At 49.0% G+C, this 20,461-nt stretch overlaps 1 protein-coding gene across 5 annotated transcripts in view; it reads left to right on the top strand.

The window, feature by feature from the left end:
- The window catches only part of LOC117407515 (E3 ubiquitin-protein ligase HECW2), a 44,298-nt gene extending 24,097 nt beyond the window's left edge, over positions 1-20,201 (top strand). For 3 of the 5 annotated variants that reach the window (XM_034012639.3, XM_059032477.1, XM_059032480.1), the window contains 25 exons: positions 1,200-1,369; positions 2,050-2,192; positions 2,563-2,663; positions 3,028-3,812; positions 3,936-4,260; positions 4,675-4,770; positions 5,619-5,769; positions 5,937-6,037; positions 6,497-6,621; positions 7,389-7,574; positions 8,090-8,242; positions 9,542-9,644; positions 9,840-9,936; positions 10,208-10,291; positions 10,605-10,714; positions 10,845-10,965; positions 11,226-11,339; positions 11,430-11,582; positions 12,521-12,619; positions 13,423-13,552; positions 13,968-14,114; positions 14,799-14,913; positions 15,400-15,485; positions 15,578-15,690; positions 15,948-20,201. In XM_034012639.3, the coding sequence (XP_033868530.3) occupies positions 1,200-1,369; positions 2,050-2,192; positions 2,563-2,663; positions 3,028-3,812; positions 3,936-4,260; positions 4,675-4,770; positions 5,619-5,769; positions 5,937-6,037; positions 6,497-6,621; positions 7,389-7,574; positions 8,090-8,242; positions 9,542-9,644; positions 9,840-9,936; positions 10,208-10,291; positions 10,605-10,714; positions 10,845-10,965; positions 11,226-11,339; positions 11,430-11,582; positions 12,521-12,619; positions 13,423-13,552; positions 13,968-14,114; positions 14,799-14,913; positions 15,400-15,485; positions 15,578-15,690; positions 15,948-16,059 (3,920 nt within the window). In that variant the 3' untranslated portion in view covers positions 16,060-20,201. The remainder of the gene's footprint in view (positions 1-1,199; positions 1,370-2,049; positions 2,193-2,562; positions 2,664-3,027; positions 3,813-3,935; positions 4,261-4,674; positions 4,771-5,618; positions 5,770-5,936; positions 6,038-6,496; positions 6,622-7,388; positions 7,575-8,089; positions 8,243-9,541; positions 9,645-9,839; positions 9,937-10,207; positions 10,292-10,604; positions 10,715-10,844; positions 10,966-11,225; positions 11,340-11,429; positions 11,583-12,520; positions 12,620-13,422; positions 13,553-13,967; positions 14,115-14,798; positions 14,914-15,399; positions 15,486-15,577; positions 15,691-15,947) is intronic. The other 2 variants (XM_059032479.1, XM_059032478.1) reach the window with 2 other exon arrangements.
- The last annotated feature ends 260 nt before the right edge of the window (positions 20,202-20,461 follow it).

Raw genomic sequence — 20,461 nt, forward strand, 5'->3', positions numbered from 1 at the left:
GTAGCTAGCATGCCGCTTCCAGAAAGAAAGCAGTCTGGTGTTAATGATAGCTGGCACAGTGGGAGATTGCAGGGTGGTTTGAAGGGGCTCAGTCCTGGCTGTCCTGAGTGTGGGTGGGGTCACGGTGCTGCCTCGTCCAGGGACACTGGGAGTCCCCAGCAGCTCGGGGAGTCCCTGCTCTTCTCTGTCTGTATATTGGAAGCACAGCAGCGGCTCTGCACACTGCGCACATGCTCTCAATAATGCATGGCTTCGGTCACGCCTGGCTGCTGCTCACATTGTTGAGCGCTGAGGATCCTCTGTATCCATCTCCTTGTATAACTGCTGTACAGGGATGAGGGAGAGGAGAGCGGGGGGAAGGGGGAAGGGGGAAGGGGGAAGGGGGAATGAGAGGGACGAGAGGACAGGGTCAAGATAGGAGAGTGCCAAGAGGGGAGAGGAGTTGGAGAAGGCTAGCGGGAGTGGGAGAGGTGTAGTGGGAGGGGGAAAAGGGGAGAGCCCCCATCTGCAGGTACGTAAACATGGAATAGCTGAGCAACCAAGAACAATCTCAATATTAGAGCAACTCCAAAGGAAGGATTGCAAACATCAGATAGTAAGAGAGGAATGGCATTGGGAGCTGCAGTAAATCTCCTTTAAGCTTTTTTTTGCCATCATGATTAAATTCTTCATTTTTTTTTCTATAATTCCTACAATCTGTTATCCTGTAGTGAAGGGATTTCCTCAGAAACATGAACAGAATAGCAGTCAGAAGGGATTATCCAGCACGCTTGGTTTATGCGACTCAATATTCTGGTAGCGTTCAGGATATAATTAATATGGAACAGTACTAGGCCTCGGCATTATTTTTTCCATTTTCTGATCTCCCTGATTCCTGATCCACACAGGCGCCACCTTGTGGGGTATGACCCTCACTGCAGCCTGTTGTTACTAAGCTGGTGAAAATCGTCAGCAGTACAGCAAACACGTACTGTATTTCCATTTCAAAGAAATTACTACCAGAGAACTAAGACGTCTTCGTCAGAAATGTCAGCTTTCTTAACCATGTTTTTTTTCTACTACGTGTGCAAAACCCTTAAGGTTACTGATTATGTTTTTCACTGAGGGTGTCGCATCATAATGGCACTATGAGAATGTGCTCAGTGCGAGTAGTTTCGTGTGTGTGTGTGTGTGTGTGAGACTGCTCCTGTCCTCCTCAGATCTCCGAGCCTTGGGCTTGAAGAAGGGCATGTTCTTTAACCCCGACCCATACCTGAAGATGTCCATCAAGCCAGGAAAGAAGATCTCATTCCTCACCTTCGCCCACCACGGCCAGGAGAGGCGGTCCACCATCATCGCCAACACCACCAACCCAGTGTGGCGCGGCGAGGTACGATCCAGCGGGCAAGCAGCACCGCACAGGGCAGGGCAGGGCAGGGCAGGTGTGGGGCTGGGGGACTGTGACAGACCCACCCCACCCAAGACCAAACCACACACCTTCCATGTTACACATTCACATGGCAACATGGCTCTGCAGGCTGAGTGAATTAATCATTTCACACTCATTCAGTAAAGTGCCCTGAGATGTCGCTAAACACTTTCTATCAATAATTATGCTTATAGATTATCATTAGAAATAATAAGCACTGAATTACAGTACACTCTTTTGATCAGATTTTATAAGAACGTTATAATATTGTATTATTACATAATTCACATGATATAACCACTTATAAAATATGAAGTGTTATCTAGATTAGATGTCTTGTCATGATAATGAGCTAGTAAGACAAATATAAGACAAATCCCATTTACTATTGTAAAAGCGTAGCAAAGTGTAACAAAGCATTGTAAAGCCCAGAGAGGCATGGTAAAGCATTGTAAAAAACATGGCAAACTGTAGTAGATTCCTAGTATAACCATAGGAAAACCATGGAAAAACAGAAGAATTACTGTTTAACTTTACTGTGGCAAACCCCACGGACAGGGGGCCCCAGTGCCAGTTGTTTTAACCCTGCGTTGTGCTCCACTGTAGAAGAGTAAAGTGTCGCGCTCTCTCTCTGTCGCCAGAAGTATTCCTTTGTGGCCTTGCTCACTGATGTGTTGGAGATTGAGGTGAAGGACAAGTTCGCCAAGAGCCGACCGATCATCAAGCGCTTCCTGGGGAAACTCGTCATCCCGGTCCAGAGGCTGCTGGAGAGGAATGCCATTGGGTAAATACTGAAACAGACCAATACGAATGGACAAACAGGGCTGCCATACAGGCTTCTCATTGGGTAAACACAGTCACTATACTGGCTTGATTGGGTAAATACTGTAATAGAGAAAAAGCTGTTGGAAAAATCCTTGTAATAGACTCACACATTCTATTTATTATATGACACTGATAATTATGTAATGGAAACCATGGTATTGATTAAATACAAGTGGCTAAGTGACTGAAATACAAGTTCAGTGCAGTGGTTCCAGATACAAAGCATAGCCCTGATGGTGCAATCCTGGGTCAGGATTGAAGTGGCTCTGGGGTGTGGTGGTCTGGTCAAGCCTGTTCTCTTGGATTGACTCCCATCTTCTCCATTGCAGGGATCAGATCCTGAGCTACATGCTGTGCCGGCGGCTCCCCACGGACCATGTGAGCGGGCAGCTGCAGTTCAGAGTGGAGATCACCTCCTCTGTGCATGAAGGTGAGAGCAGCACACTGCACGCTGACACTGCACACTGCTCACTGCACACTGCACACTGCACACAGCACACACAGCTTGCCAAATCACTCCCTCCTCAGCAAATGTGTTACTTGGGCAATTTGCCCACAATGGAACAATCGAGCCCCTAATATAAACAGCAAGTATGCAATGTTTAAAAGTGAAAAGTGTGCAAGTCAGATTTTTTTAATTACTTTTTTAGTCATGTATTAAAAGCTTTAATGTTTCAGAATGTTCAAACTGTTTAACATTTTTGTTAAACCTGTATATATATATTCACACACCCGATGTTTCTGTAGTACAGAAAGCTCAATTTTGTCTTTACTGCGGTATGTGTCTCCCACAGATGCATCTCCGGACACCATGGGCACTTTCCTGGGGGCAGCGGCGGTGAACGGGGACCCGGAGAGCCCCTCTGATGATGAGGACCTGCCAGGGAACCCCCCCACTGCCAGGGGCCTGTCCCCCACAGGCTCGGAGGGGTCTCTGCCAGGGGAGGCAGCCCCCCAGCCCCTCTCCAGCGAGACCAGGGGGAGAGAGGAGGAGGAGCAGGAGGGCCGGCCACAGCCGGCAGAGAGCGAGTCCCCGACCCGCTGCACCCAGACCTTGCGTCAGGAATCCCTCACTGACTACCTGGACGCTCTGGAGCCCAAACCGGGGGCCAGGGTTGAGGTGGCGGGCCCCAGTGAGAGGCCCATCGGCGGGGCCTCCCCCAAACTGAGGAGCAGCTTCCCCACGGACACGCGGCTCAGCGCCATGCTGCACATCGACTCAGACGAGGAGGACGAGCAGCTGGAGGAGGAGGGGGCGGCGCTGGAGGAGGGGCTGCTGATGCTGAACGGGGGGCTGCGGCAGCTCAATGGCAGCAGTGAGGCCAAGGGGGAGGGAGAGAAGGAGGGAGAGGAGGAGGAGGAGGGGTTGGGCAGTCTGCACCAGCTCCTGAAAAGACTGCCCTCCACACATCTGCTCGGGGACGACGAGGTGGAGGAGGGGGAATCTGGAGCTGTGCAGGACCAGGACAGCGAGACCACAGAGGGGGCGGTCAGCTCGGGGAACGGCACTACGCGCCTGTCATCCACGGCCTGCTCGTCCTCCTTCGAGAGCACACGCTTCCCAGCCTCCTTCTCACAGGTGAGCTCAACCATTTATAAGCTCAGTTAGTCTAAAAAAAATCATACCTAGTAAATGTATTGGTTTTTCATGTTTTAGGGCTAAAAAATGTATCAGCCACACTGAAATTCATATCCTTTACAGGAGGAAGAGAACGGGGATGCAGCGGTCACTGCAGATCCAGGGGGAGGGGCTTCCTCTGGGGCCACACCCCCTGCATCCTCTGACACCCTCAATGAAGAGGGAGGGGCCTGTGGGGGTGCGGTAGGTGGGGAGGAGCCTCAGCCAACTGTCTCGGCCAGTGAGGAAGAGGGAGAGGAGATCTGGCAGAGGAGGCAGAGCATGCAGGCATCAGGGGGGGGAGAGTCTGTAGAAGAGGAAGTGAGGTCAGCAGGGACTGTGGCAGAGGCAGGGCCAGAAGGGTCTGAAGACTCGAGTCAGGGAGCAGTGGAGACAGACCGAGACGCAGGTAGAGAGGGGTGACCAGACATATTCACCCATACATGCTGGGTCTACAATTGCACAAACCTAGTCTTCTTGTCATCATCTGAGCTGTTCCATTTGTGATTTCTCTCATTTTTAAGGTTCATCAATAAGGTAATCCTAAGGTAATACTATAAGAAACTAATTCAAGTAGAACAATGTTTGAACTAGTGCCTTCAGCACACTGAAGCTTTTGTCTACCTGACTTAGCCTTTTACAGTGTTGCAGTAGTTTGTTTTACATGACATATATAGACGGATAACCTTATTGATAACTTGGCTCATTTTGTTGTAAAATGTTTTTGGTTCTGGTTGAATGCACAGTGTTCTCACTGATAGTCTCTCCCTACCCCCTCCCTCTCTCTCTTCCTCTCTTTCTCTCTCTCCCCCCTCTCTCTCAGACTCCCAGTCGAACGAGCACCAGCCCATGCGCTCCCTGCCCTCTGTGCGGCAGGAGATGGGCCGGTACCAGCGAGTGGACGAGTCGCTACCTCCCAGTGAGTCCCTCCCTAATTCACTGAGCCATCTGGGCTAGAGCAGCACAGGACTCTGCTCTGACACTCCGGAGAAAGCTGGGCATCAACAATCATTCATTCAGGACTGCTTTACTGAAAAAAAAGAGGCTCCAAATTTACAAAACCTTGTCCCTTTAAAAAAACAAAACAAAAAACGCACCAATCATTAGTTACTTATCCCTTAAAAAAAAAGCTTAAAAAAGTGCCAAGCTTAATGCCAAGAATGCATGCTGTTTGAAAGCTAGATGGGTCATGTTAAAGTCACTGGCAGTCTTAATTGCTTAAAAAAATCATTTTTGATGCTGTGCCGCTGTCTCCTCTGTGCCGTCTTTTTCTCAAATCAATGCATTTCAATGTTACCAGATCTTAAAAGGATATATAACAGGTTCAAAACAGGCTCCCAGTGTCTCATTTTGAAGCAAGTTAAAGGATAATGCTAATTTACAAAGACGAATAAAATAATTATAGCAGCATGAAACTAGCAAGGAACAACTCAGGACAATAACAGAACAGCTAAGATGTTCTTTGTAGGCTTGTATTGTTCCAGTTGCATGTTTTCTTATGTAACTAATCTCTCTCAGACGAAGAAATTACACACACACTCATTAAATATTTAGGAAGCTATTTTCTGCAGTCACTTGTGTTTAAGTTGAGGAAGCACAGATGAGTTGGAGGTATGCAGAGGAACTTTATATTGAATACCGTTCAGACTCAACCCTAAAGCACTCCCCTTGGAGAGGGCTGTTTGTGGGTCAGTGTTTTCACTGTCTTGGTCAGTCATGGTGAAAGATGTCCTCTAATTGTTGTGATGGATCTTGTTTCCTTATCAGACTGGGAGGCGCGCATCGACAGCCACGGGCGTATTTTCTACGTGGACCACGTGAACCGGACCACCACGTGGCAGAGGCCCACCACGCCGGCCGCCTCCCAGGTCCTGCAGAGATCTGACTCCATACAGCAGATGGAGCAGCTCAACCGCAGGTAACCACGGAAACAGCCACGGCTCATGCCAAGTGCACTTCCTATACCTTCTTACTACTCTTGTGTGTCTTCAGTAATGAAGGCTGAATATATGTAAGGAAACGGATTGAATGTCTGTAAATGAGTGTTTACATGGAGCCCTGCTCATCTTGTTTGCCTTGCCCCAGGTACCAGAGTATCCGCAGGACCATAACCAACGACCGCTCGGAGGCCCAGGCTCCGGAGGCCCCCCCTGAGGACAGTGACCTGATGCACCACACCATCCCAGGTACCCTGCAGGAAAAACGAGAGCATGGCGCGCTACGTTGGCTTTTTCAAGGCAGTGCTTTTTGTAAAGAAGTTTTCTACCAGTTCCAGTGCCGATATGCAATGTGACACTGCTTAGAAACTCTTATTTGGTGTTCTAAAGAGGCCATTAAGTTACATGGCTTGTTTACACCCGATCTCGATTTAGACATGCAGGCGCAATAGGGGGCCACATTGTGTTTGAAAATACAGATATTCTTCACTTACATGTGAACCCAATAATCAGAATCCAAGTACAGAACTACTTAAATATAGCAAGCCCCGGATGGGTATAATATGACTGTCGTCCGAGTCCCAGTGCTGCTTACTGTCAGGTTGTTATTGCGATCAGCACAGCCTCATTTGGTTGGATGTTAGGATGTGTCTCTGCCTTGCTTTGTCTCAGAGCACTGTTCACCCTTGCTGTGCCGTGTTGTTTCAGAGTACCGGCGTGACAGCACCCTACCCCCCTCCAGCTCACGCTCCCGCCTGTCCCTGCTGCTGCAGTCCCCCTCCGCCAAGTTCCTGACCAGCCCTGAGTTCTTCACCATGTTGCATTCCAACCCTGTGAGTGCACCTGCAACTTCCAACAGGGGAATTAGGGGCTTGTAGAATGGGAGTCTATACAAGGAGTTACAACCCTCAATCATATATAATTATAACAAACACTAATGTCTTGTTACATGAGGAAAGGGATGCACAACTCCACAGCAGGGTTTCAAGGTTGTCGATTTAATAATGAAAGGATTAACACCTGAGTAGAGGTTGAATTGCTTCAATTAAGTAATGGTTATAACAGATACCTGGGCTAGAATGGCCCTTTGTGCGCTATTGAATTAGGAAAAATGTGCCAAACATCATCACTGCCAATGGAACAAACAGTAATACAGAGTTTAACTGCGATATCCACTTCCTGCACTCGATTCTGATTGTTGAAACTGAGGCAGTGAGGAGACATCGCTGGCACTGGGGACACAGTGTAAAAGAGTAATATGATCCCCCATAGGAGTTTGGGGTTGGGGTTGGGGTTTTGGGGTTTGGAGGGTAATAACAATGTTAGATCAAAGTACAGTTTTGAATGCCTATTAGACCACATAGTAGCTTCCTAATCTGAAGGTTTGTCTTGTTTAAAAAAGAAGCTACATAATGAAATGACTTCTAGACTAACACTACCCATATGTTTTCTCAAAGTGGGATTGTTGAGGCAGTCCTTTAAGAGCATGACAGACAGTAGCACATGTACATGAAACACGCTTCAGACATTGCACCACGTGTACACTGAGACACGCTCAGTGACGTTGCTGTGGCGTGACCCGTGTTCTGTCTCTCCCCAGAGTGCCTATCGTATGTTTACAAGCAACACGTGTCTGAAGCACATGATCACCAAAGTGCGCAGAGACACGCACTACTTTGAGAGATACCTGCACAACCGTGACCTGGTGACTTTCCTCAACATGTTCGCCAACAAGCAGCTGGAGCTGCCGCGCGGCTGGGAGATGAAACACGACCACCAGGGCAAGGTAAGGGGCAGGGCTCAATACACAACACACCCCTTACAAGAGCAAGCATAGTGTAATACAAGCATAGATACACCCAGAGTAAATCCCAGAGCTATGGTAAAACATTAGAAAACACGGGAACCTTGGTTAATGCATTGTGTAACCATGGGAACACTGCAATCTGTACAGGCACATTTACTGTAGGAAACATTTATCAGGCAATACTGTGTCCCAGATCATTCACAGACAAGCTTTCTGAAGAGTGACTTCCAGGCTGCTAGAACCTGTCCCTTAGCGGTAAATCCAGAGTGGCAATTTCTTAGACAGTTTAAGATTTGTTTTTGTAGTTTGGCTAGCGTTTCATTGGTTAACATCAGGGCTAAAGCAAAGTAAATAGTGTGATTTTATTGGCCTTAAGTTTAGAGAAAGGGCCATATATTAGCTTTACTGGTGTTACATGTGTAATATGTTGTTATTCGTTTGCACCAAACATGTAAACCGCAGAGGTAGTAATACACCCTGTGTCTGGTTGCCAGCCCTTCTTCGTGGATCACAACTGCCGCAGCACGACCTTCATCGACCCCCGGCTGCCCCTGCAGAGCAGCCGCCCCACCAGCGTGCTGGCACACCGGCAACACCTGACCCGGCAGCGCAGCCACAGCGCAGGGGAGGTGAGCACGCGCCGCCTGGTGAGGAACAATTCACTCGCTCTCTCACTCTCCCCAGACACCCTGCCTCTCTCCCCCTCGTCATACACCCTCCCTCCCTCCCGACACCCTGCCTCTCTCCCTCTCCCCAGACACCCTGCCTCTCTCCCCCTCATCACACACCCTCCCTCTCTCCCGACACCCTGCCTCTCTCCCCCTCATCACACACCCTCCCTCTCTCCCGACACCCTGCCTCTCTCCCCCTCATCACACACCCTCCCTCTCTCCCGACACCCTGCCTCTCTCCCCCTCGTCATACACCCTCCCTCCCTCCCTCCCGACACCATGCCTCTCTCCCCCTCGTCAGACACCCTGCCTCTCTCCCCCTCGTCATACACCCTCCCTCCCTCCCTCCCGACACCCTGCCTCTCTCCCCCTCGTCATACACTCTCCCTCCCTCCCGACACCCTGCCTCTCTCCCCCTCATCACACACCCTCCCTCTCTCCCGACACCCTGCCTCTCTCCCCCTCGTCATACACCCTCCCTCCTTCCCTCCCGACACCCTGCCTCTCTCCCCCTCGTCATACACTCTCCCTCCCTCCCGACACCCTGCCTCTCTCCCCCTCATCACACACCCTCCCTCTCTCCCGACACCATGCCTTTCTCCCCATCGTCATACACCCTCCCTCCCTCCCGACACCCTGCCTCTCTCCCCCTCGCCACACACCCTCTGTCTCTCCCGACACCCTGCCTCTCTCCCCCTCATCACACACCCTCCCTCTCTCCCGACACCCTGCCTCTCTCCCCCTCGCCACACACCCTCTGTCTCTCTCTCTCTGTCTATTTGGGATAACAAGCCTGTGTGGGTGACAGGTTCAGGGGGTGGAACGGAATGCACTGCAGAACTGAAAGAGTGAACGAGACAGCCAGGTAGACAGATGAAAGGAGCCAAGGACAGAAACAGACAGACAGTGAGAAAGATCAGATAGATGTGGGAAAAAGTATGTTGACACAAGCTTGATAAGAAACACATACATGAGGAGATGAGCAGGCAGAGACAGTCCTGTATACAGACAGATGAGACTGAGGGGTGGGTAGAATGGCAATCAACCTAAAGACGCCTCGATCTCTACTAGAGCTATTTTCTGGACAGTGCCATACTCTCTGAGCCACTTGACATTAGAGGTTCAAGGCAGTCGTGCTTATAGACAGACAGATGGACTGGTGTACTAGCGTCTCTCTCTCTCTCTCTCTCTCTCTCTCTCTCTCTCTCTCTCTCTCTCTCTCTCTCTCTCTCTCTCTCTCTCGCTCTCGCTCTTGCTCTCTCTCTCCCCCCGCAGGTCGGTGATGAATCTCGGCACTCGGGCCCCCCGGTTCTGCCACGCCCGTCCAGCACCTTCAACACAGTGAACCGGAACCAGTACCAGGACCTGGTGCCAGTGGGTATGTGTCCCTCACGTGATGCAGAGCTTATATAGATTGTTACTTTAAAGAGTGTATTGTTAACAAAAAATAATCCTATCTTTTTGTAAGCCTGGGATTTGAGATTTGAGCATGAGCTGTCATGTATTAAGTGTCCAGCAGGTGTCTTTGTGTTTGGTATTTTTTTCTGTTAACCTCTCTGGGGTCTCCCTGCAGCCTACAATGATAAGATTGTGGCGTTTCTGAGACAGCCCAACATCTTCGAGATCCTGCAGGAGAGGCAGCCTGAGCTTGTCAGGAACCACCCGCTCAGGTAGGCAGGGAGACCCAACTTTCACTCAGGGCTCAGGGAACGAAAACACTACACAATGCATGCTTTGAAATACCAAAAGAAACATAGTAAATTCAATGGCAAATGTTTTGATTAGAAGTTATTGAAGACATTGTAGTTGTAATGAAACTTAAAAAGCCTTGTGAGTATTTCAGTCCACGCATGTCTGTGCGTCAGTATGGAGTCTGGTGTGCTGTGTTCTGTAGTGAGGCAGTGTTTACACGCCTGTTCTGGTGTTTGTCGCCCCCTGCAGGGAGAAGGTGCAGTTCATCCGCAGTGAGGGCACCACAGGGCTGCTGAGACTCTCCAGCGATGCAGACCTGGTCATGCTTCTCAGGTGGGCCAGAGTGGGGGAGTGAGAGCGTGAACGTGGGGGAGTGAGCGTGTGAGAGTGTGAGAGTAGGGGACTTGAAGAGAGCAGAAGAGTGAGAGAGAGTATTAGAGTAGGGGGTCAGCACTGAGAGACACTGTGTTTGTGTGGATGTTGTGTCCAGGAGTCTCAGAGATTGTCTGTTACAATGCTGTGTTGCTGTATGAGATTATGTTCTTGAGTGTATGGGAAGGGGTATTCAGTTTTGATCTGATTTGGGGTTTTCATCAAGCTGGGAGTCTGTGCTTTACGCTAACATCGTCTTTGCTTTTCTCCGCAGTCTGTTTGAAGAGGAGGTGATGTCATACGTGCCTCCACACGCCTTACTGCATCCCAGCTATTGTCAGTCACCGCGGGGCTCGCCAGTCTCCTCCCCACAGAACTCTCCAGGTACGCTCACTATCACCCCCTAGTGGAATGGAGGATCACGGGGGAAATGCTGCAGTTAGTGTGATGCAGCAGGAGCCAGGTGATTCAGTAATAATGTTAATCTCAGTCTGTGTGTCTGCCTGTGTCTCAGGTACCCAGAGAGCCAACGCCCGCGCCCCTGCACCCTACAAACGAGACTTTGAAGCCAAACTGCGCAACTTCTACCGGAAACTGGAGACGAAGGGCTACGGACAGGGGCCGGGGAAGTTAAAGTAAGACGTTTCTTTCCTGCACGTACTCGGATTCAGAATCCTTATTATAGAGCAGTAAGGACCAAGAGGACCCTGTTGGTTGATCTGCAGTTAATATTAGATCAGATATACCGGAAAAGGTGTGCTGGAAAACCGTGTTCTGCATTCATTATAACTTAAGACGGGCAGGTGGATAATAACACAGCAGCTTCACGCGGTGCAGAGCTGTGTAATGGCGCTGTACTGTACCCCGTTGTGACTCCTCAAATGTTCTGTTCCAGGCTCATCATTCGGAGAGATCACCTGTTGGAAGACGCCTTCAATCAGATCATGGGCTACTCCCGCAAGGACCTGCAGAGGAACAAGCTCTACGTCACGTTCGTGGGAGAGGAGGGGTGAGAGAGGCAGCTGCCATGCAGACACTGGGGGAGAGGGGGTGGTGAGGGTGGGTGATGCTGACTCCTTGTTGTGTGGTTTGTTGGCAGGCTGGATTACAGCGGCCCCTCGCGGGAGTTCTTCTTCCTGGTGTCCCGGGAGCTGTTCAATCCATACTACGGCCTGTTTGAGTACTCGGCTAACGACACCTACACCGTGCAGATCAGCCCCATGTCTGCCTTCGTCGACAACCATCACGAGTGGTGAGTTCCTGAGTCCCAGCCGAGTGCCGCTGCTCCACAGGGCTGCCAGACACCGCTGCCCTGCGCCCTCTCCAGTGGAAAATACTGCTGTGTGTCACTGGAGATGTGCAATAAGGGATGGTGTTGCTTTATCAATGTTATTAATAATTATGATACAGGAAGACCTGTCTTTACAGTCAACAGAACTAAGTCCCCCCCCCCCCCCCTGCTCTGAGCAGCCAGTAAAACCACAAACAGGAGTTAGCATCAGATTCTCAAAGCATTCTACTCTAAATGGTTCTCAACACAGTGTTATTCCCCAATTCACTCTCCTCAGACAGCGTGATTACAAGGGAACGGTCTGCAGCAGCTGGAATCAGCTGTACTGTATACATGGGGTTCTTGAACCCTGATAAAATGTTTTTTGCTATTTGATGCTCCATGTGTCTAACAAGCCTCTGTGTGTGTGTGTGTCTGTGTCTGTGTGTGTGTGTTTCTCTGTGTGTGTGTGTGTTTGTCTGTTTCTCTGTGTGTGTGTGTGTTTCTGTGTTTGTCTGTTTGTGTGTGTGTGTGCGTGTGTTTGTCTGTTTCTGTGTGTGTGTGTCTCTGTGTGTGTGTGTGTTTCTGTGTTTATCTGTTTCTGTGTGTGTGTGTGTGTGTGTGTCTGTTTGTCTGTTTCTCTGTGTGTGTGTCTCTGTGTGTGTGTGTTTCTGTGTTTATCTGTTTCTGTGTGTGTGTGTGTGTGTCTCTGTGTTTGTCTGTTTCTCTGTGTGTGTGTCTGTGTTTGTCTGTTTCTCTGTGTGTTTCTCTGTGTGTGTGTGTCTCTGTGTTTGTCTGTTTCTCTGTGTGTTTCTCTGTGTGTGTGTGTCTCTGTGTTTGTCTGTTTCTCTGTGTGTGTGTCTCTGTGTTTGTCTGTTTCTCTGTGTGTTTCTCTGTGCGTGTGTTTATTCTGACTGCAGGTTCCGGTTCAGTGGCCGTATCCTGGGCCTGGCTCTCATTCACCAGTACCTGCTGGACGCCTTCTTCACAAGACCCTTCTACAAGGGACTGCTGAGGATGTGAGTGCGGCACTGTGTGGGACGGGCTGGGCTTGCCAAGAAAGTGCACAGGGTTTTACAGTTTTAATGTTTCCCATATGCTAGTTATTCGTTATACAGTTGGTGCCGCCTAATCGGGATTCTGATCGGGATTGCTGCTTAAACGAGACAGAACTCTGGGAGGCTGTTCTTCTCAGTGCTATTTATGTCGTTTAATTGGGACGTCACTTCATTTAATAGTGATACAGGATTTTAAAATGATGAACGGAGATCACTTTTCAGAGCAAGACAGGTTAGCGTAGCACAGTGCAGTGAGTATGTGATTACGCTGAGACTTGCATAAACCACATTGAACTCTTGAAGGAGCTGGAGTCTGTGGTTTCTCAGGCTGCTGTTGCAAAGAAAGTTGGCGTGTCAACATCACAGGTGCCTTGCCGTGTGATTAGATGTGATTTCATTCTTTTTCATTTCCTGTAGAAATAAAAAACAGCGATTCATTTTGTTGAAAAAACAAAAAACAAAAAAACAATTGACTATTTTAAAGGATGTATTTAACATTTAATCATAATGTGATGGGATTGCATTCTTTTTCTTTTCATTTAGAAACAAATCACGTGAAATGCCTCTTGTTTAATTGGGACAGCTGCTTATTCAGGATATTTTTTCTTCTCCCGAGGCGTTCCGATAAAGCAGCGCAGACTGTATTTGATTTAACTGTTCTTAACTACACTTTGCTATGGTTTCATCATGGCACACAGTGAGTGTGTGTGTGTGTGTGTGTGTGTGTGTGTGTGTCAGTGTGCTCATGGCCTCCTTCTCCACAGCCTCTGTGAGCTGAGTGATCTGGAGTACCTGGACGAGGAGTTCCACCAGAGCCTGCAGTGGATGAAGGACAACGACATCAACGACATGCTGGACCTCACCTTCACTGTCAACGAGGAGGTCTTCGGACAGGTATGACACAGGCTCAGCATGGGTACAGCACAGTGACAGCACAGTGTTAGCATGGGTACAGCGCAGTGTCAGAACAGTGTCAGCATGGGTACAGCACAGTGTCAGAACAGTGTCAGCATGGATACAGCACAGTGTCAGAACAGTGTCAGCATGGATACAGCACAGTGTCAGAACAGTGTAAGCAAGGGTACAGCACAGTGACAGCATGGGTACAGCACAGTGACAGCACAGTGTCAGAACAGTGCCAGCATGGGTACAGCGCAGTGTCAGCATGGGTACAGCACAGTGTCAGCATGGGTACAGCACACTGTCAGTATGGATGAAGTACAATCTCAGATTTAGGGCTTCTGATAGGATTAAACATATTTGGAGAGCTGGGAGAGTCAGTGACCCTGCTGTGTTGTTTTGTGTGCAGATCACTGAGCGTGAGCTGAAGCCAGGGGGCGCTAACATCCCTGTGTCAGAGAAGAACAAGAAGGAGTACATTGAGCGCATGGTGAAGTGGAGGATCGAGAGGGGCGTGGTCCAGCAGACTGAGAGCATGGTCCGTGGCTTCTACGAGGTAACAGCACCCAGCGGAGTGGAGCCAGGGAAACGGAAACAGACACAGTCACACTGCTCTGATACAGAGCCAGTGTTCACACCCTGCTCCAGTGTGTCCCAGTGCTCTCTGTGATTGCCACTCCCTAGAACTAGAGATGGCCCCCTCACTTGCTTACCTTTCACCATGCTGTAATGAAGTCTCCTAGTCTGGATATTAAGAGAGGGGGGTCCGGCTAGGAATCAAGACAAGACATCAGCCAGAGGCACTACTGCAGCAGCTTCCTTACTTTTATTTGAGCCTACAGGTTAAAGCAGGTTCCACTTGGTATAATACATTATATAATATTGTTACTTCACACATTGCAAAAGATTCCCACTTCCAGAGCTCATCTCTTAGGTTACATCCCTAGGGGTTGAAGCACTCGCTCTCGCTCTCGCTCTCTCTATCTCTGCTGTGCTTGCTCGCTGCCAGACTGCATACAGTCATTTAAAAAGGTGGAGCTGAACTACATTAACACTGTTAAAGGGCTGCATTGGTTTTGAAACATTCCCTTAGCGTGGAGCTGTGATACATATCCAATGCGCTCCAGAGCACATTCTGAACCATCAGTAACACTGTGTGCAAGACACTGGAGCCGAGGAGCGTGGTTCGTGATCAGTGTGAGTGATGCTGCTCTGCTCTGCTCTCTCTCGCCCCCTGCAGGTAGTGGATGCCCGACTGGTGTCAGTGTTCGATGCCCGGGAGCTGGAGCTGGTGATCGCTGGCACAGCGGAGATCGACCTGAGTGACTGGAGGAGCAACACGGAATACAGAGGAGGTACAGACCGGAACCCTCGACACAGGGGCTGGGCTAACCAGGAGACCAGGGCTAGAGCTGAGGGACTGGGAGGGAGCCAGCGTGGTCTAGTGGTTAGAGCTGAGGGACTGGGAGGGAGGCAGCGTGGTCTAGTGGTTAGAGTTGAGGGAGTTGGAGGAAGGCAGCGTGGTCTAGTGGTTAGAGCTGAGGGACTGGGAGGGAGGCAGTGTGGTCTAGTGGTTAGAGCTGAGAGACTGGGAAGGAGGCAGTGTGACCTAGTGGTTAGAGCTGAGGGACTGGGAAGGAGGCAGTGTGATCTAGTGGTTAGAGCTGAGGGACTGGGAGGGAGGCAGTGTGAGCTAGTGGTTAGAGCTGAGGGACTGGGAGGGAGGCAGTGTGATCTAGTGGTTAAGGCTGAGGGACTGGGAGGGAGGCAGTGTGGTGTAGCATAGCAGGTAAATGTCTTTCTCTCTACCCCATGTTAATAGAGCTGTGCTTCTTGTACAGGTTACCATGACAGCCACATTGTGATCCGGTGGTTCTGGGCAGCGGTGGAGCGGTTCAATAATGAGCAGAGGCTCCGGCTGTTGCAGGTAGGCCGGCTGGAGGAACGTGCTGAACTGCACTATCTTGTGATCAGAGCCGAGCGATGTGCAATGTGCTTTAATGTCTCTCTCCTCCCCAGTTTGTGACGGGCACCTCCAGCATACCCTATGAGGGCTTTGCTTCGCTGCGCGGGAGCAACGGACCCAGGAGGTTCTGTGTGGAGAAGTGGGGCAAGATTACCTCGCTACCCAGGTGAGAGGGAGCGAGAGAGTGCAGAGTGATGGAGCTAAACCTGGTCCTCACCTGCGTGTGTGTCAGGAGGAAGGGGGTAAGGGCAGAGTGGGTTCAGGCTGCTGCTGAGTCTTCACAGTTTTAAAGCAGAAGAAAGTTTCATTTCCCTTCTGCTGTCGCCCTGTGTGGAGATGTGATAGAGTGAGAGTCAATGCAGTGTCCTCACTAAGAGTGAAATGAACATGTGTGTCTCTCTCTGTCCCTCCCTCCCTCCTCAGAGCTCACACCTGTTTTAACCGGCTGGACCTGCCTCCCTACCCCTCCTTCTCAATGCTGTATGAGAAGATGCTGACTGCGGTGGAGGAGACGAGCACCTTTGGCCTGGAGTGAGAAGCCTCCCCAACCCACCCCACCCCACCCCACCCCACCCCACCCGACCTCACCTCACCCTGCCTCCCTGCCACACACTGCTGGGTATCTATGGACGCATGGGGCTCAGCAGGGACCTTCAGAGGAATGGACCTTCCTGGAGGGGCGTCTGACAGGCTTCAGTGGAGGAGGGAGCTCTTTGGAACACTGGGGAAGAAGTATTTTGGATAAACAAAGCCTCACCTCAACTGAGGAGCATAAGCCATTATTCTAGGAAAATATGGGATTAGGAAGCAGAATTCAGGAGATAGGGTTTTGGATTCAGAAAGGGGGATTGGAAGAACGTTGGAGGGAATTCCCCCTAAGTCATTGCTCCCAACACCACTGTTCAGCAAGCTTGCAATACACTCAAGAAAAGACAAGCTGGGATTGGCTAGTACTGAAGGACACTCCTCAATATCAACCAACTGGGAATCAAAGAAAATACACCTCCACCAATCACAGGAGCAATGAAAGAAAGAATACACATATTTTAATATTTAAAAAAAAAATATATATATATATATATATATATATATATATATATATATATATATATACTCACACACAAAAATAAGTTATGAGTAAAGCTACCATATTGACATGGTCGGGCGTATTATGATTTAATTATTTAATTTTTTTGTTTTTAAACAAAATGAAGACTGGGCAATCTCTATATCTTTGAGCTTTGACACACATACACGCATACACTGGACTGCTACTTGCATATAATCCTAGTACTATTGAATGTGTATCATGACACAATCCTATATGAATGCTGTCTGAAGGAATGATTTTATTTTGTTGATACCCTTAGTGCACTGTACTGTAGAGGCCCCCTCCTCTCTCTCACTCTGTGGTTTGCAGGTGCATTCGAGGGGAGCTTGCTGTCAGATTGGGGTTCTGAACCGTTTACTCTCAGCTCATCGTTTTGGAATCGGACTGACTCAAGGACGACCCTTTGGGATCTTTTATCTTCATTCCACAGCATCCTTTCTTTTGGACTTTCCTGGATGTATTCCTGTAACAGTTCACCCTCACACGCAGCGCCTTGCTCTTTTAAACAATGACTGGCCCTGCCCAGTAGCAACCCGGGGGGGGCAGATCAGAGGGTGAACCCCAAGACTCTCTGCGCTCATTGCTGCTGCTGAAAGGTCTGGCGTCTCTGCACTGGCACACTGCATTTATTGTTATGTTAATAAGGGGTGTCCACAGGTTAAGTGGCTGAATGTTCTGTCAGTAGAATGAAGTGTGTGTGTGTGTGTGTGTGTGTGTGTGCGTGTGTGCGTGTGTGCATCACACTGCTAAAGAATTGAGGACATTGCATGTATATATACCAATAAAGTGAGGGCAAAAATGACGTCACTCACTATTGCTTTGCAGTATGCTTTCTGAGTTGTGTTTTTTTATTAAGGAATCATAAGTGATACTGTACTGTAATGCCCTCGCTAACATAGTAAAGTGAACATGTATGTATGTATGTATGCATGTACTATATGTATGTGTGTGTTCGGGTCAGTGGTTTGAGTGTCCCTGTACACCCCAGAACTGCAACAGTCTTCATTTTCTACCTAAACCTCAGTACTGCTGCTGGCCTCTTGAGATTATAACACTCATCATCATGGCTGCTTCATTTGACAATTGAACATTTGACACTGTAAGAAATATACTAGTAGTTTTAGACTACAGATGCTGTAGATTCTTCTACTTCAGATTCACAGCTATGGAACATCAATTCTATTGGCTTCTGTGCTCCCTGCTAAAGTGAATTGGTTATGCTGTACAATTTCGGCAGAGGATTCTACAGTGTTTAAACCGTTTGAGTGCTATTTGGGTTCAGGAACGGCTAGTAGGACTGTACTGGGACACTGACTGGTGTGTCTGTGGTAGAATGGGATCCAGTCACAGGGCTGTACTGTGAGATTACAGGAAGGGGTGCCAAAGCTAAAGCAAGGACAAACTGGAAATGCACGGCCGCGATTCTACTGGAGCAAAACACTGCGCTGAGCTAAGAGATCCGATTTCATGAACTGCACGAAGAACAAAAAAAAAAAATGAAAGAAAACAAGCATTCAAAAAAATAAGTGTTAGAACTCAATAGAGCATCCCGGGGTATGAGTACCAAGACTATAGTCCTGCTCGCTGGCCTGCGTGCGCACGGTCCACAGTCAGGGTCCTGCCCACTGGCCTGTGTGTGCACGGTCCACAGTCAGGGTCCTGCACACTGGCCTGTGTGCGCATGGTCCACAGTCAGGGTCCTGCCCACTGGCCTGTGTGCGCACGGTCCACAGTCAGGGTCCTGCGCACGGTCCACAGTCAGGGTCCTGCACACTGGCCTGTGTGCGCACGGTCCACAGGGTCCTGCACACTGGCCTGTGTGCGCACGGTCCACAGTCAGGGTCCTGCGCACGGTCCACAGTTAGGGTCCTGGCCGCTTCCATCTGGCTGTGCATGTTCATGTATGCTGAACAGAGGGGAGGGGGGACACTCACACACCATGCTTGCTCAGAGAGATTTAGTAGCAAGCACCAGCATACTTTCAATCTCCAAAATGCCTTTGTTAAAAATAAAAAAAATACAAAACAAAACCTAAAGAAATCCCCAAATGCTCTATATGTATATATGTATAATTTGCAGTCTATGTACCAAAGGTTTGCGGATGACTGGCGAAGGCTGGAGCGGGCTGTGGAGAAACAAGTGGTTTACACTCATACTGCCAACACTGGGGTCAGCACTGCCCCTCAGCCACAGCAACATGGCATGTGGAGTCCTGCTACCCGCATACAACTTTATAAAAGTGTAATAAAGGACAGTCAAAGCATGGGAAAGCCCAGAAAATGTGGAAAACTAAAACTATGGGAAACTCATGGGAAACTCATGGGAAAAGCACAGTATTAATGTGGTAAACTGTTCTAAGGGTAGGGAGGAGCAGAAATGTGCTTCAAGTCCTAGAAAAGTTATTCTTTGAGGGCTGTGTGGAATTGGAACAAATCCACACAGTTGGAGGGAAACAGCAAATCATTAATTTTAAAGAAATATTCCTTGAAGCCATTATTGTTTATTTAGTAACTGTATTTCCAGATTTGTTCCTGCACCACCTCTGTCTACCAACAGGTGTCGCTACTGCACATTTAAAGGGTGCAGAAACAAGGTAATACAGTACATGGGATCATCACATTATCAAGAAAGCTGCATTTGGTGGCCCCCTCTAGTTGTATAAACTAAAGTATATTATAAACCTGTAGTTTTTTTTACAGTCCTCATCCCACAGCAGCACACTTGAAATTGAGTGCAATCTAGTTTGGTCTGGAAGGGGGTGGCCCTGTATCTCGGTGTATCCCAGTGTTGGTCAGTATGCTCTCACGTTCAAGCATGACGAATATTCACACAAAGCTCACTGTTGCCCCCTGGTGTTTGTTTACTTGTGTGGACATTAACCACGTCACTGCTGGAGAAAAGCATGCAGGGAATGTCCTCTCAATTCCAAGTGGAGGACGGGTTCAAAGACACAGGTTGTGGTTTATGTGTGAATTAGAAGAGGTTTCTGTGTAGTAAGGCATCTTTGATTCAGCCTGGGGTCTTGTGTTAGCCCCCCTCCCTCTCTTTATAGTAAATAATCAGTTTTTTTTTAATATGAACTGATTTGAATCCTGTGTGCTGGGTTGCTTCAGCACTGAGGTGGAGATGTCACTGGTATCAGATATCCATACTATGCAATGCTATTTCTCCATGGCACAGCTTGATTGTAAAAGAACAAAGTGCTTTGTATTATAAAAGTGTTGGTTGTGGGCTCTGTAGGGGATGGTGGTGAGTCGCCTGGATTTCTTTTGGGGGGAGAGGAGTGGGGGGTGCTGGTGAATGATCGGCAGGATTTCGTTTCGCAGGGGTGGTGGTGATGGAATGAGATTTTTGCACATGACTGATATTATTTTTTGTTGTCCCACGTAGTTGAATAATTCATTTAAGGCGGGGGGGGGGGGGGGGGGGGGGTTAAAGCCCTAAAACTACCCCCTAGCTACGCCACTGCACCCAGTCCCTCAGTTCTAACCACTAGATCACACTGCCTCCCTCCCAGTCCCTCAGCTTTAACCACTAGACCACACTGCCTCCCTCCCAGTCCCCCAGCTATAACCACTAGATCACACTGCCTCCCTCCCAGTCCCTCAGCTATAACCACTAAACCACTCTGCCTCCGTCCCAGTCCCTCAGCTCTAACCACTAAACCACTCTGCCTCCCTCTCCCCTTTACAATTCTATGGGTTGTGGCAGCTGCTGTATTGACTATTCTATAACCAATGCCACACCTGAGTCAATGAGCAGGCATGAGCTGGTTCAGGACTCAGGTGTCCCTCCCCCCATTGTGCTCCTCTGAAGAATGTTGTAC

This window comes from Acipenser ruthenus, chromosome 10 (genome assembly GCF_902713425.1).
Source record: "Acipenser ruthenus chromosome 10, fAciRut3.2 maternal haplotype, whole genome shotgun sequence".
Taxonomy (NCBI): domain Eukaryota; kingdom Metazoa; phylum Chordata; class Actinopteri; order Acipenseriformes; family Acipenseridae; genus Acipenser; species Acipenser ruthenus.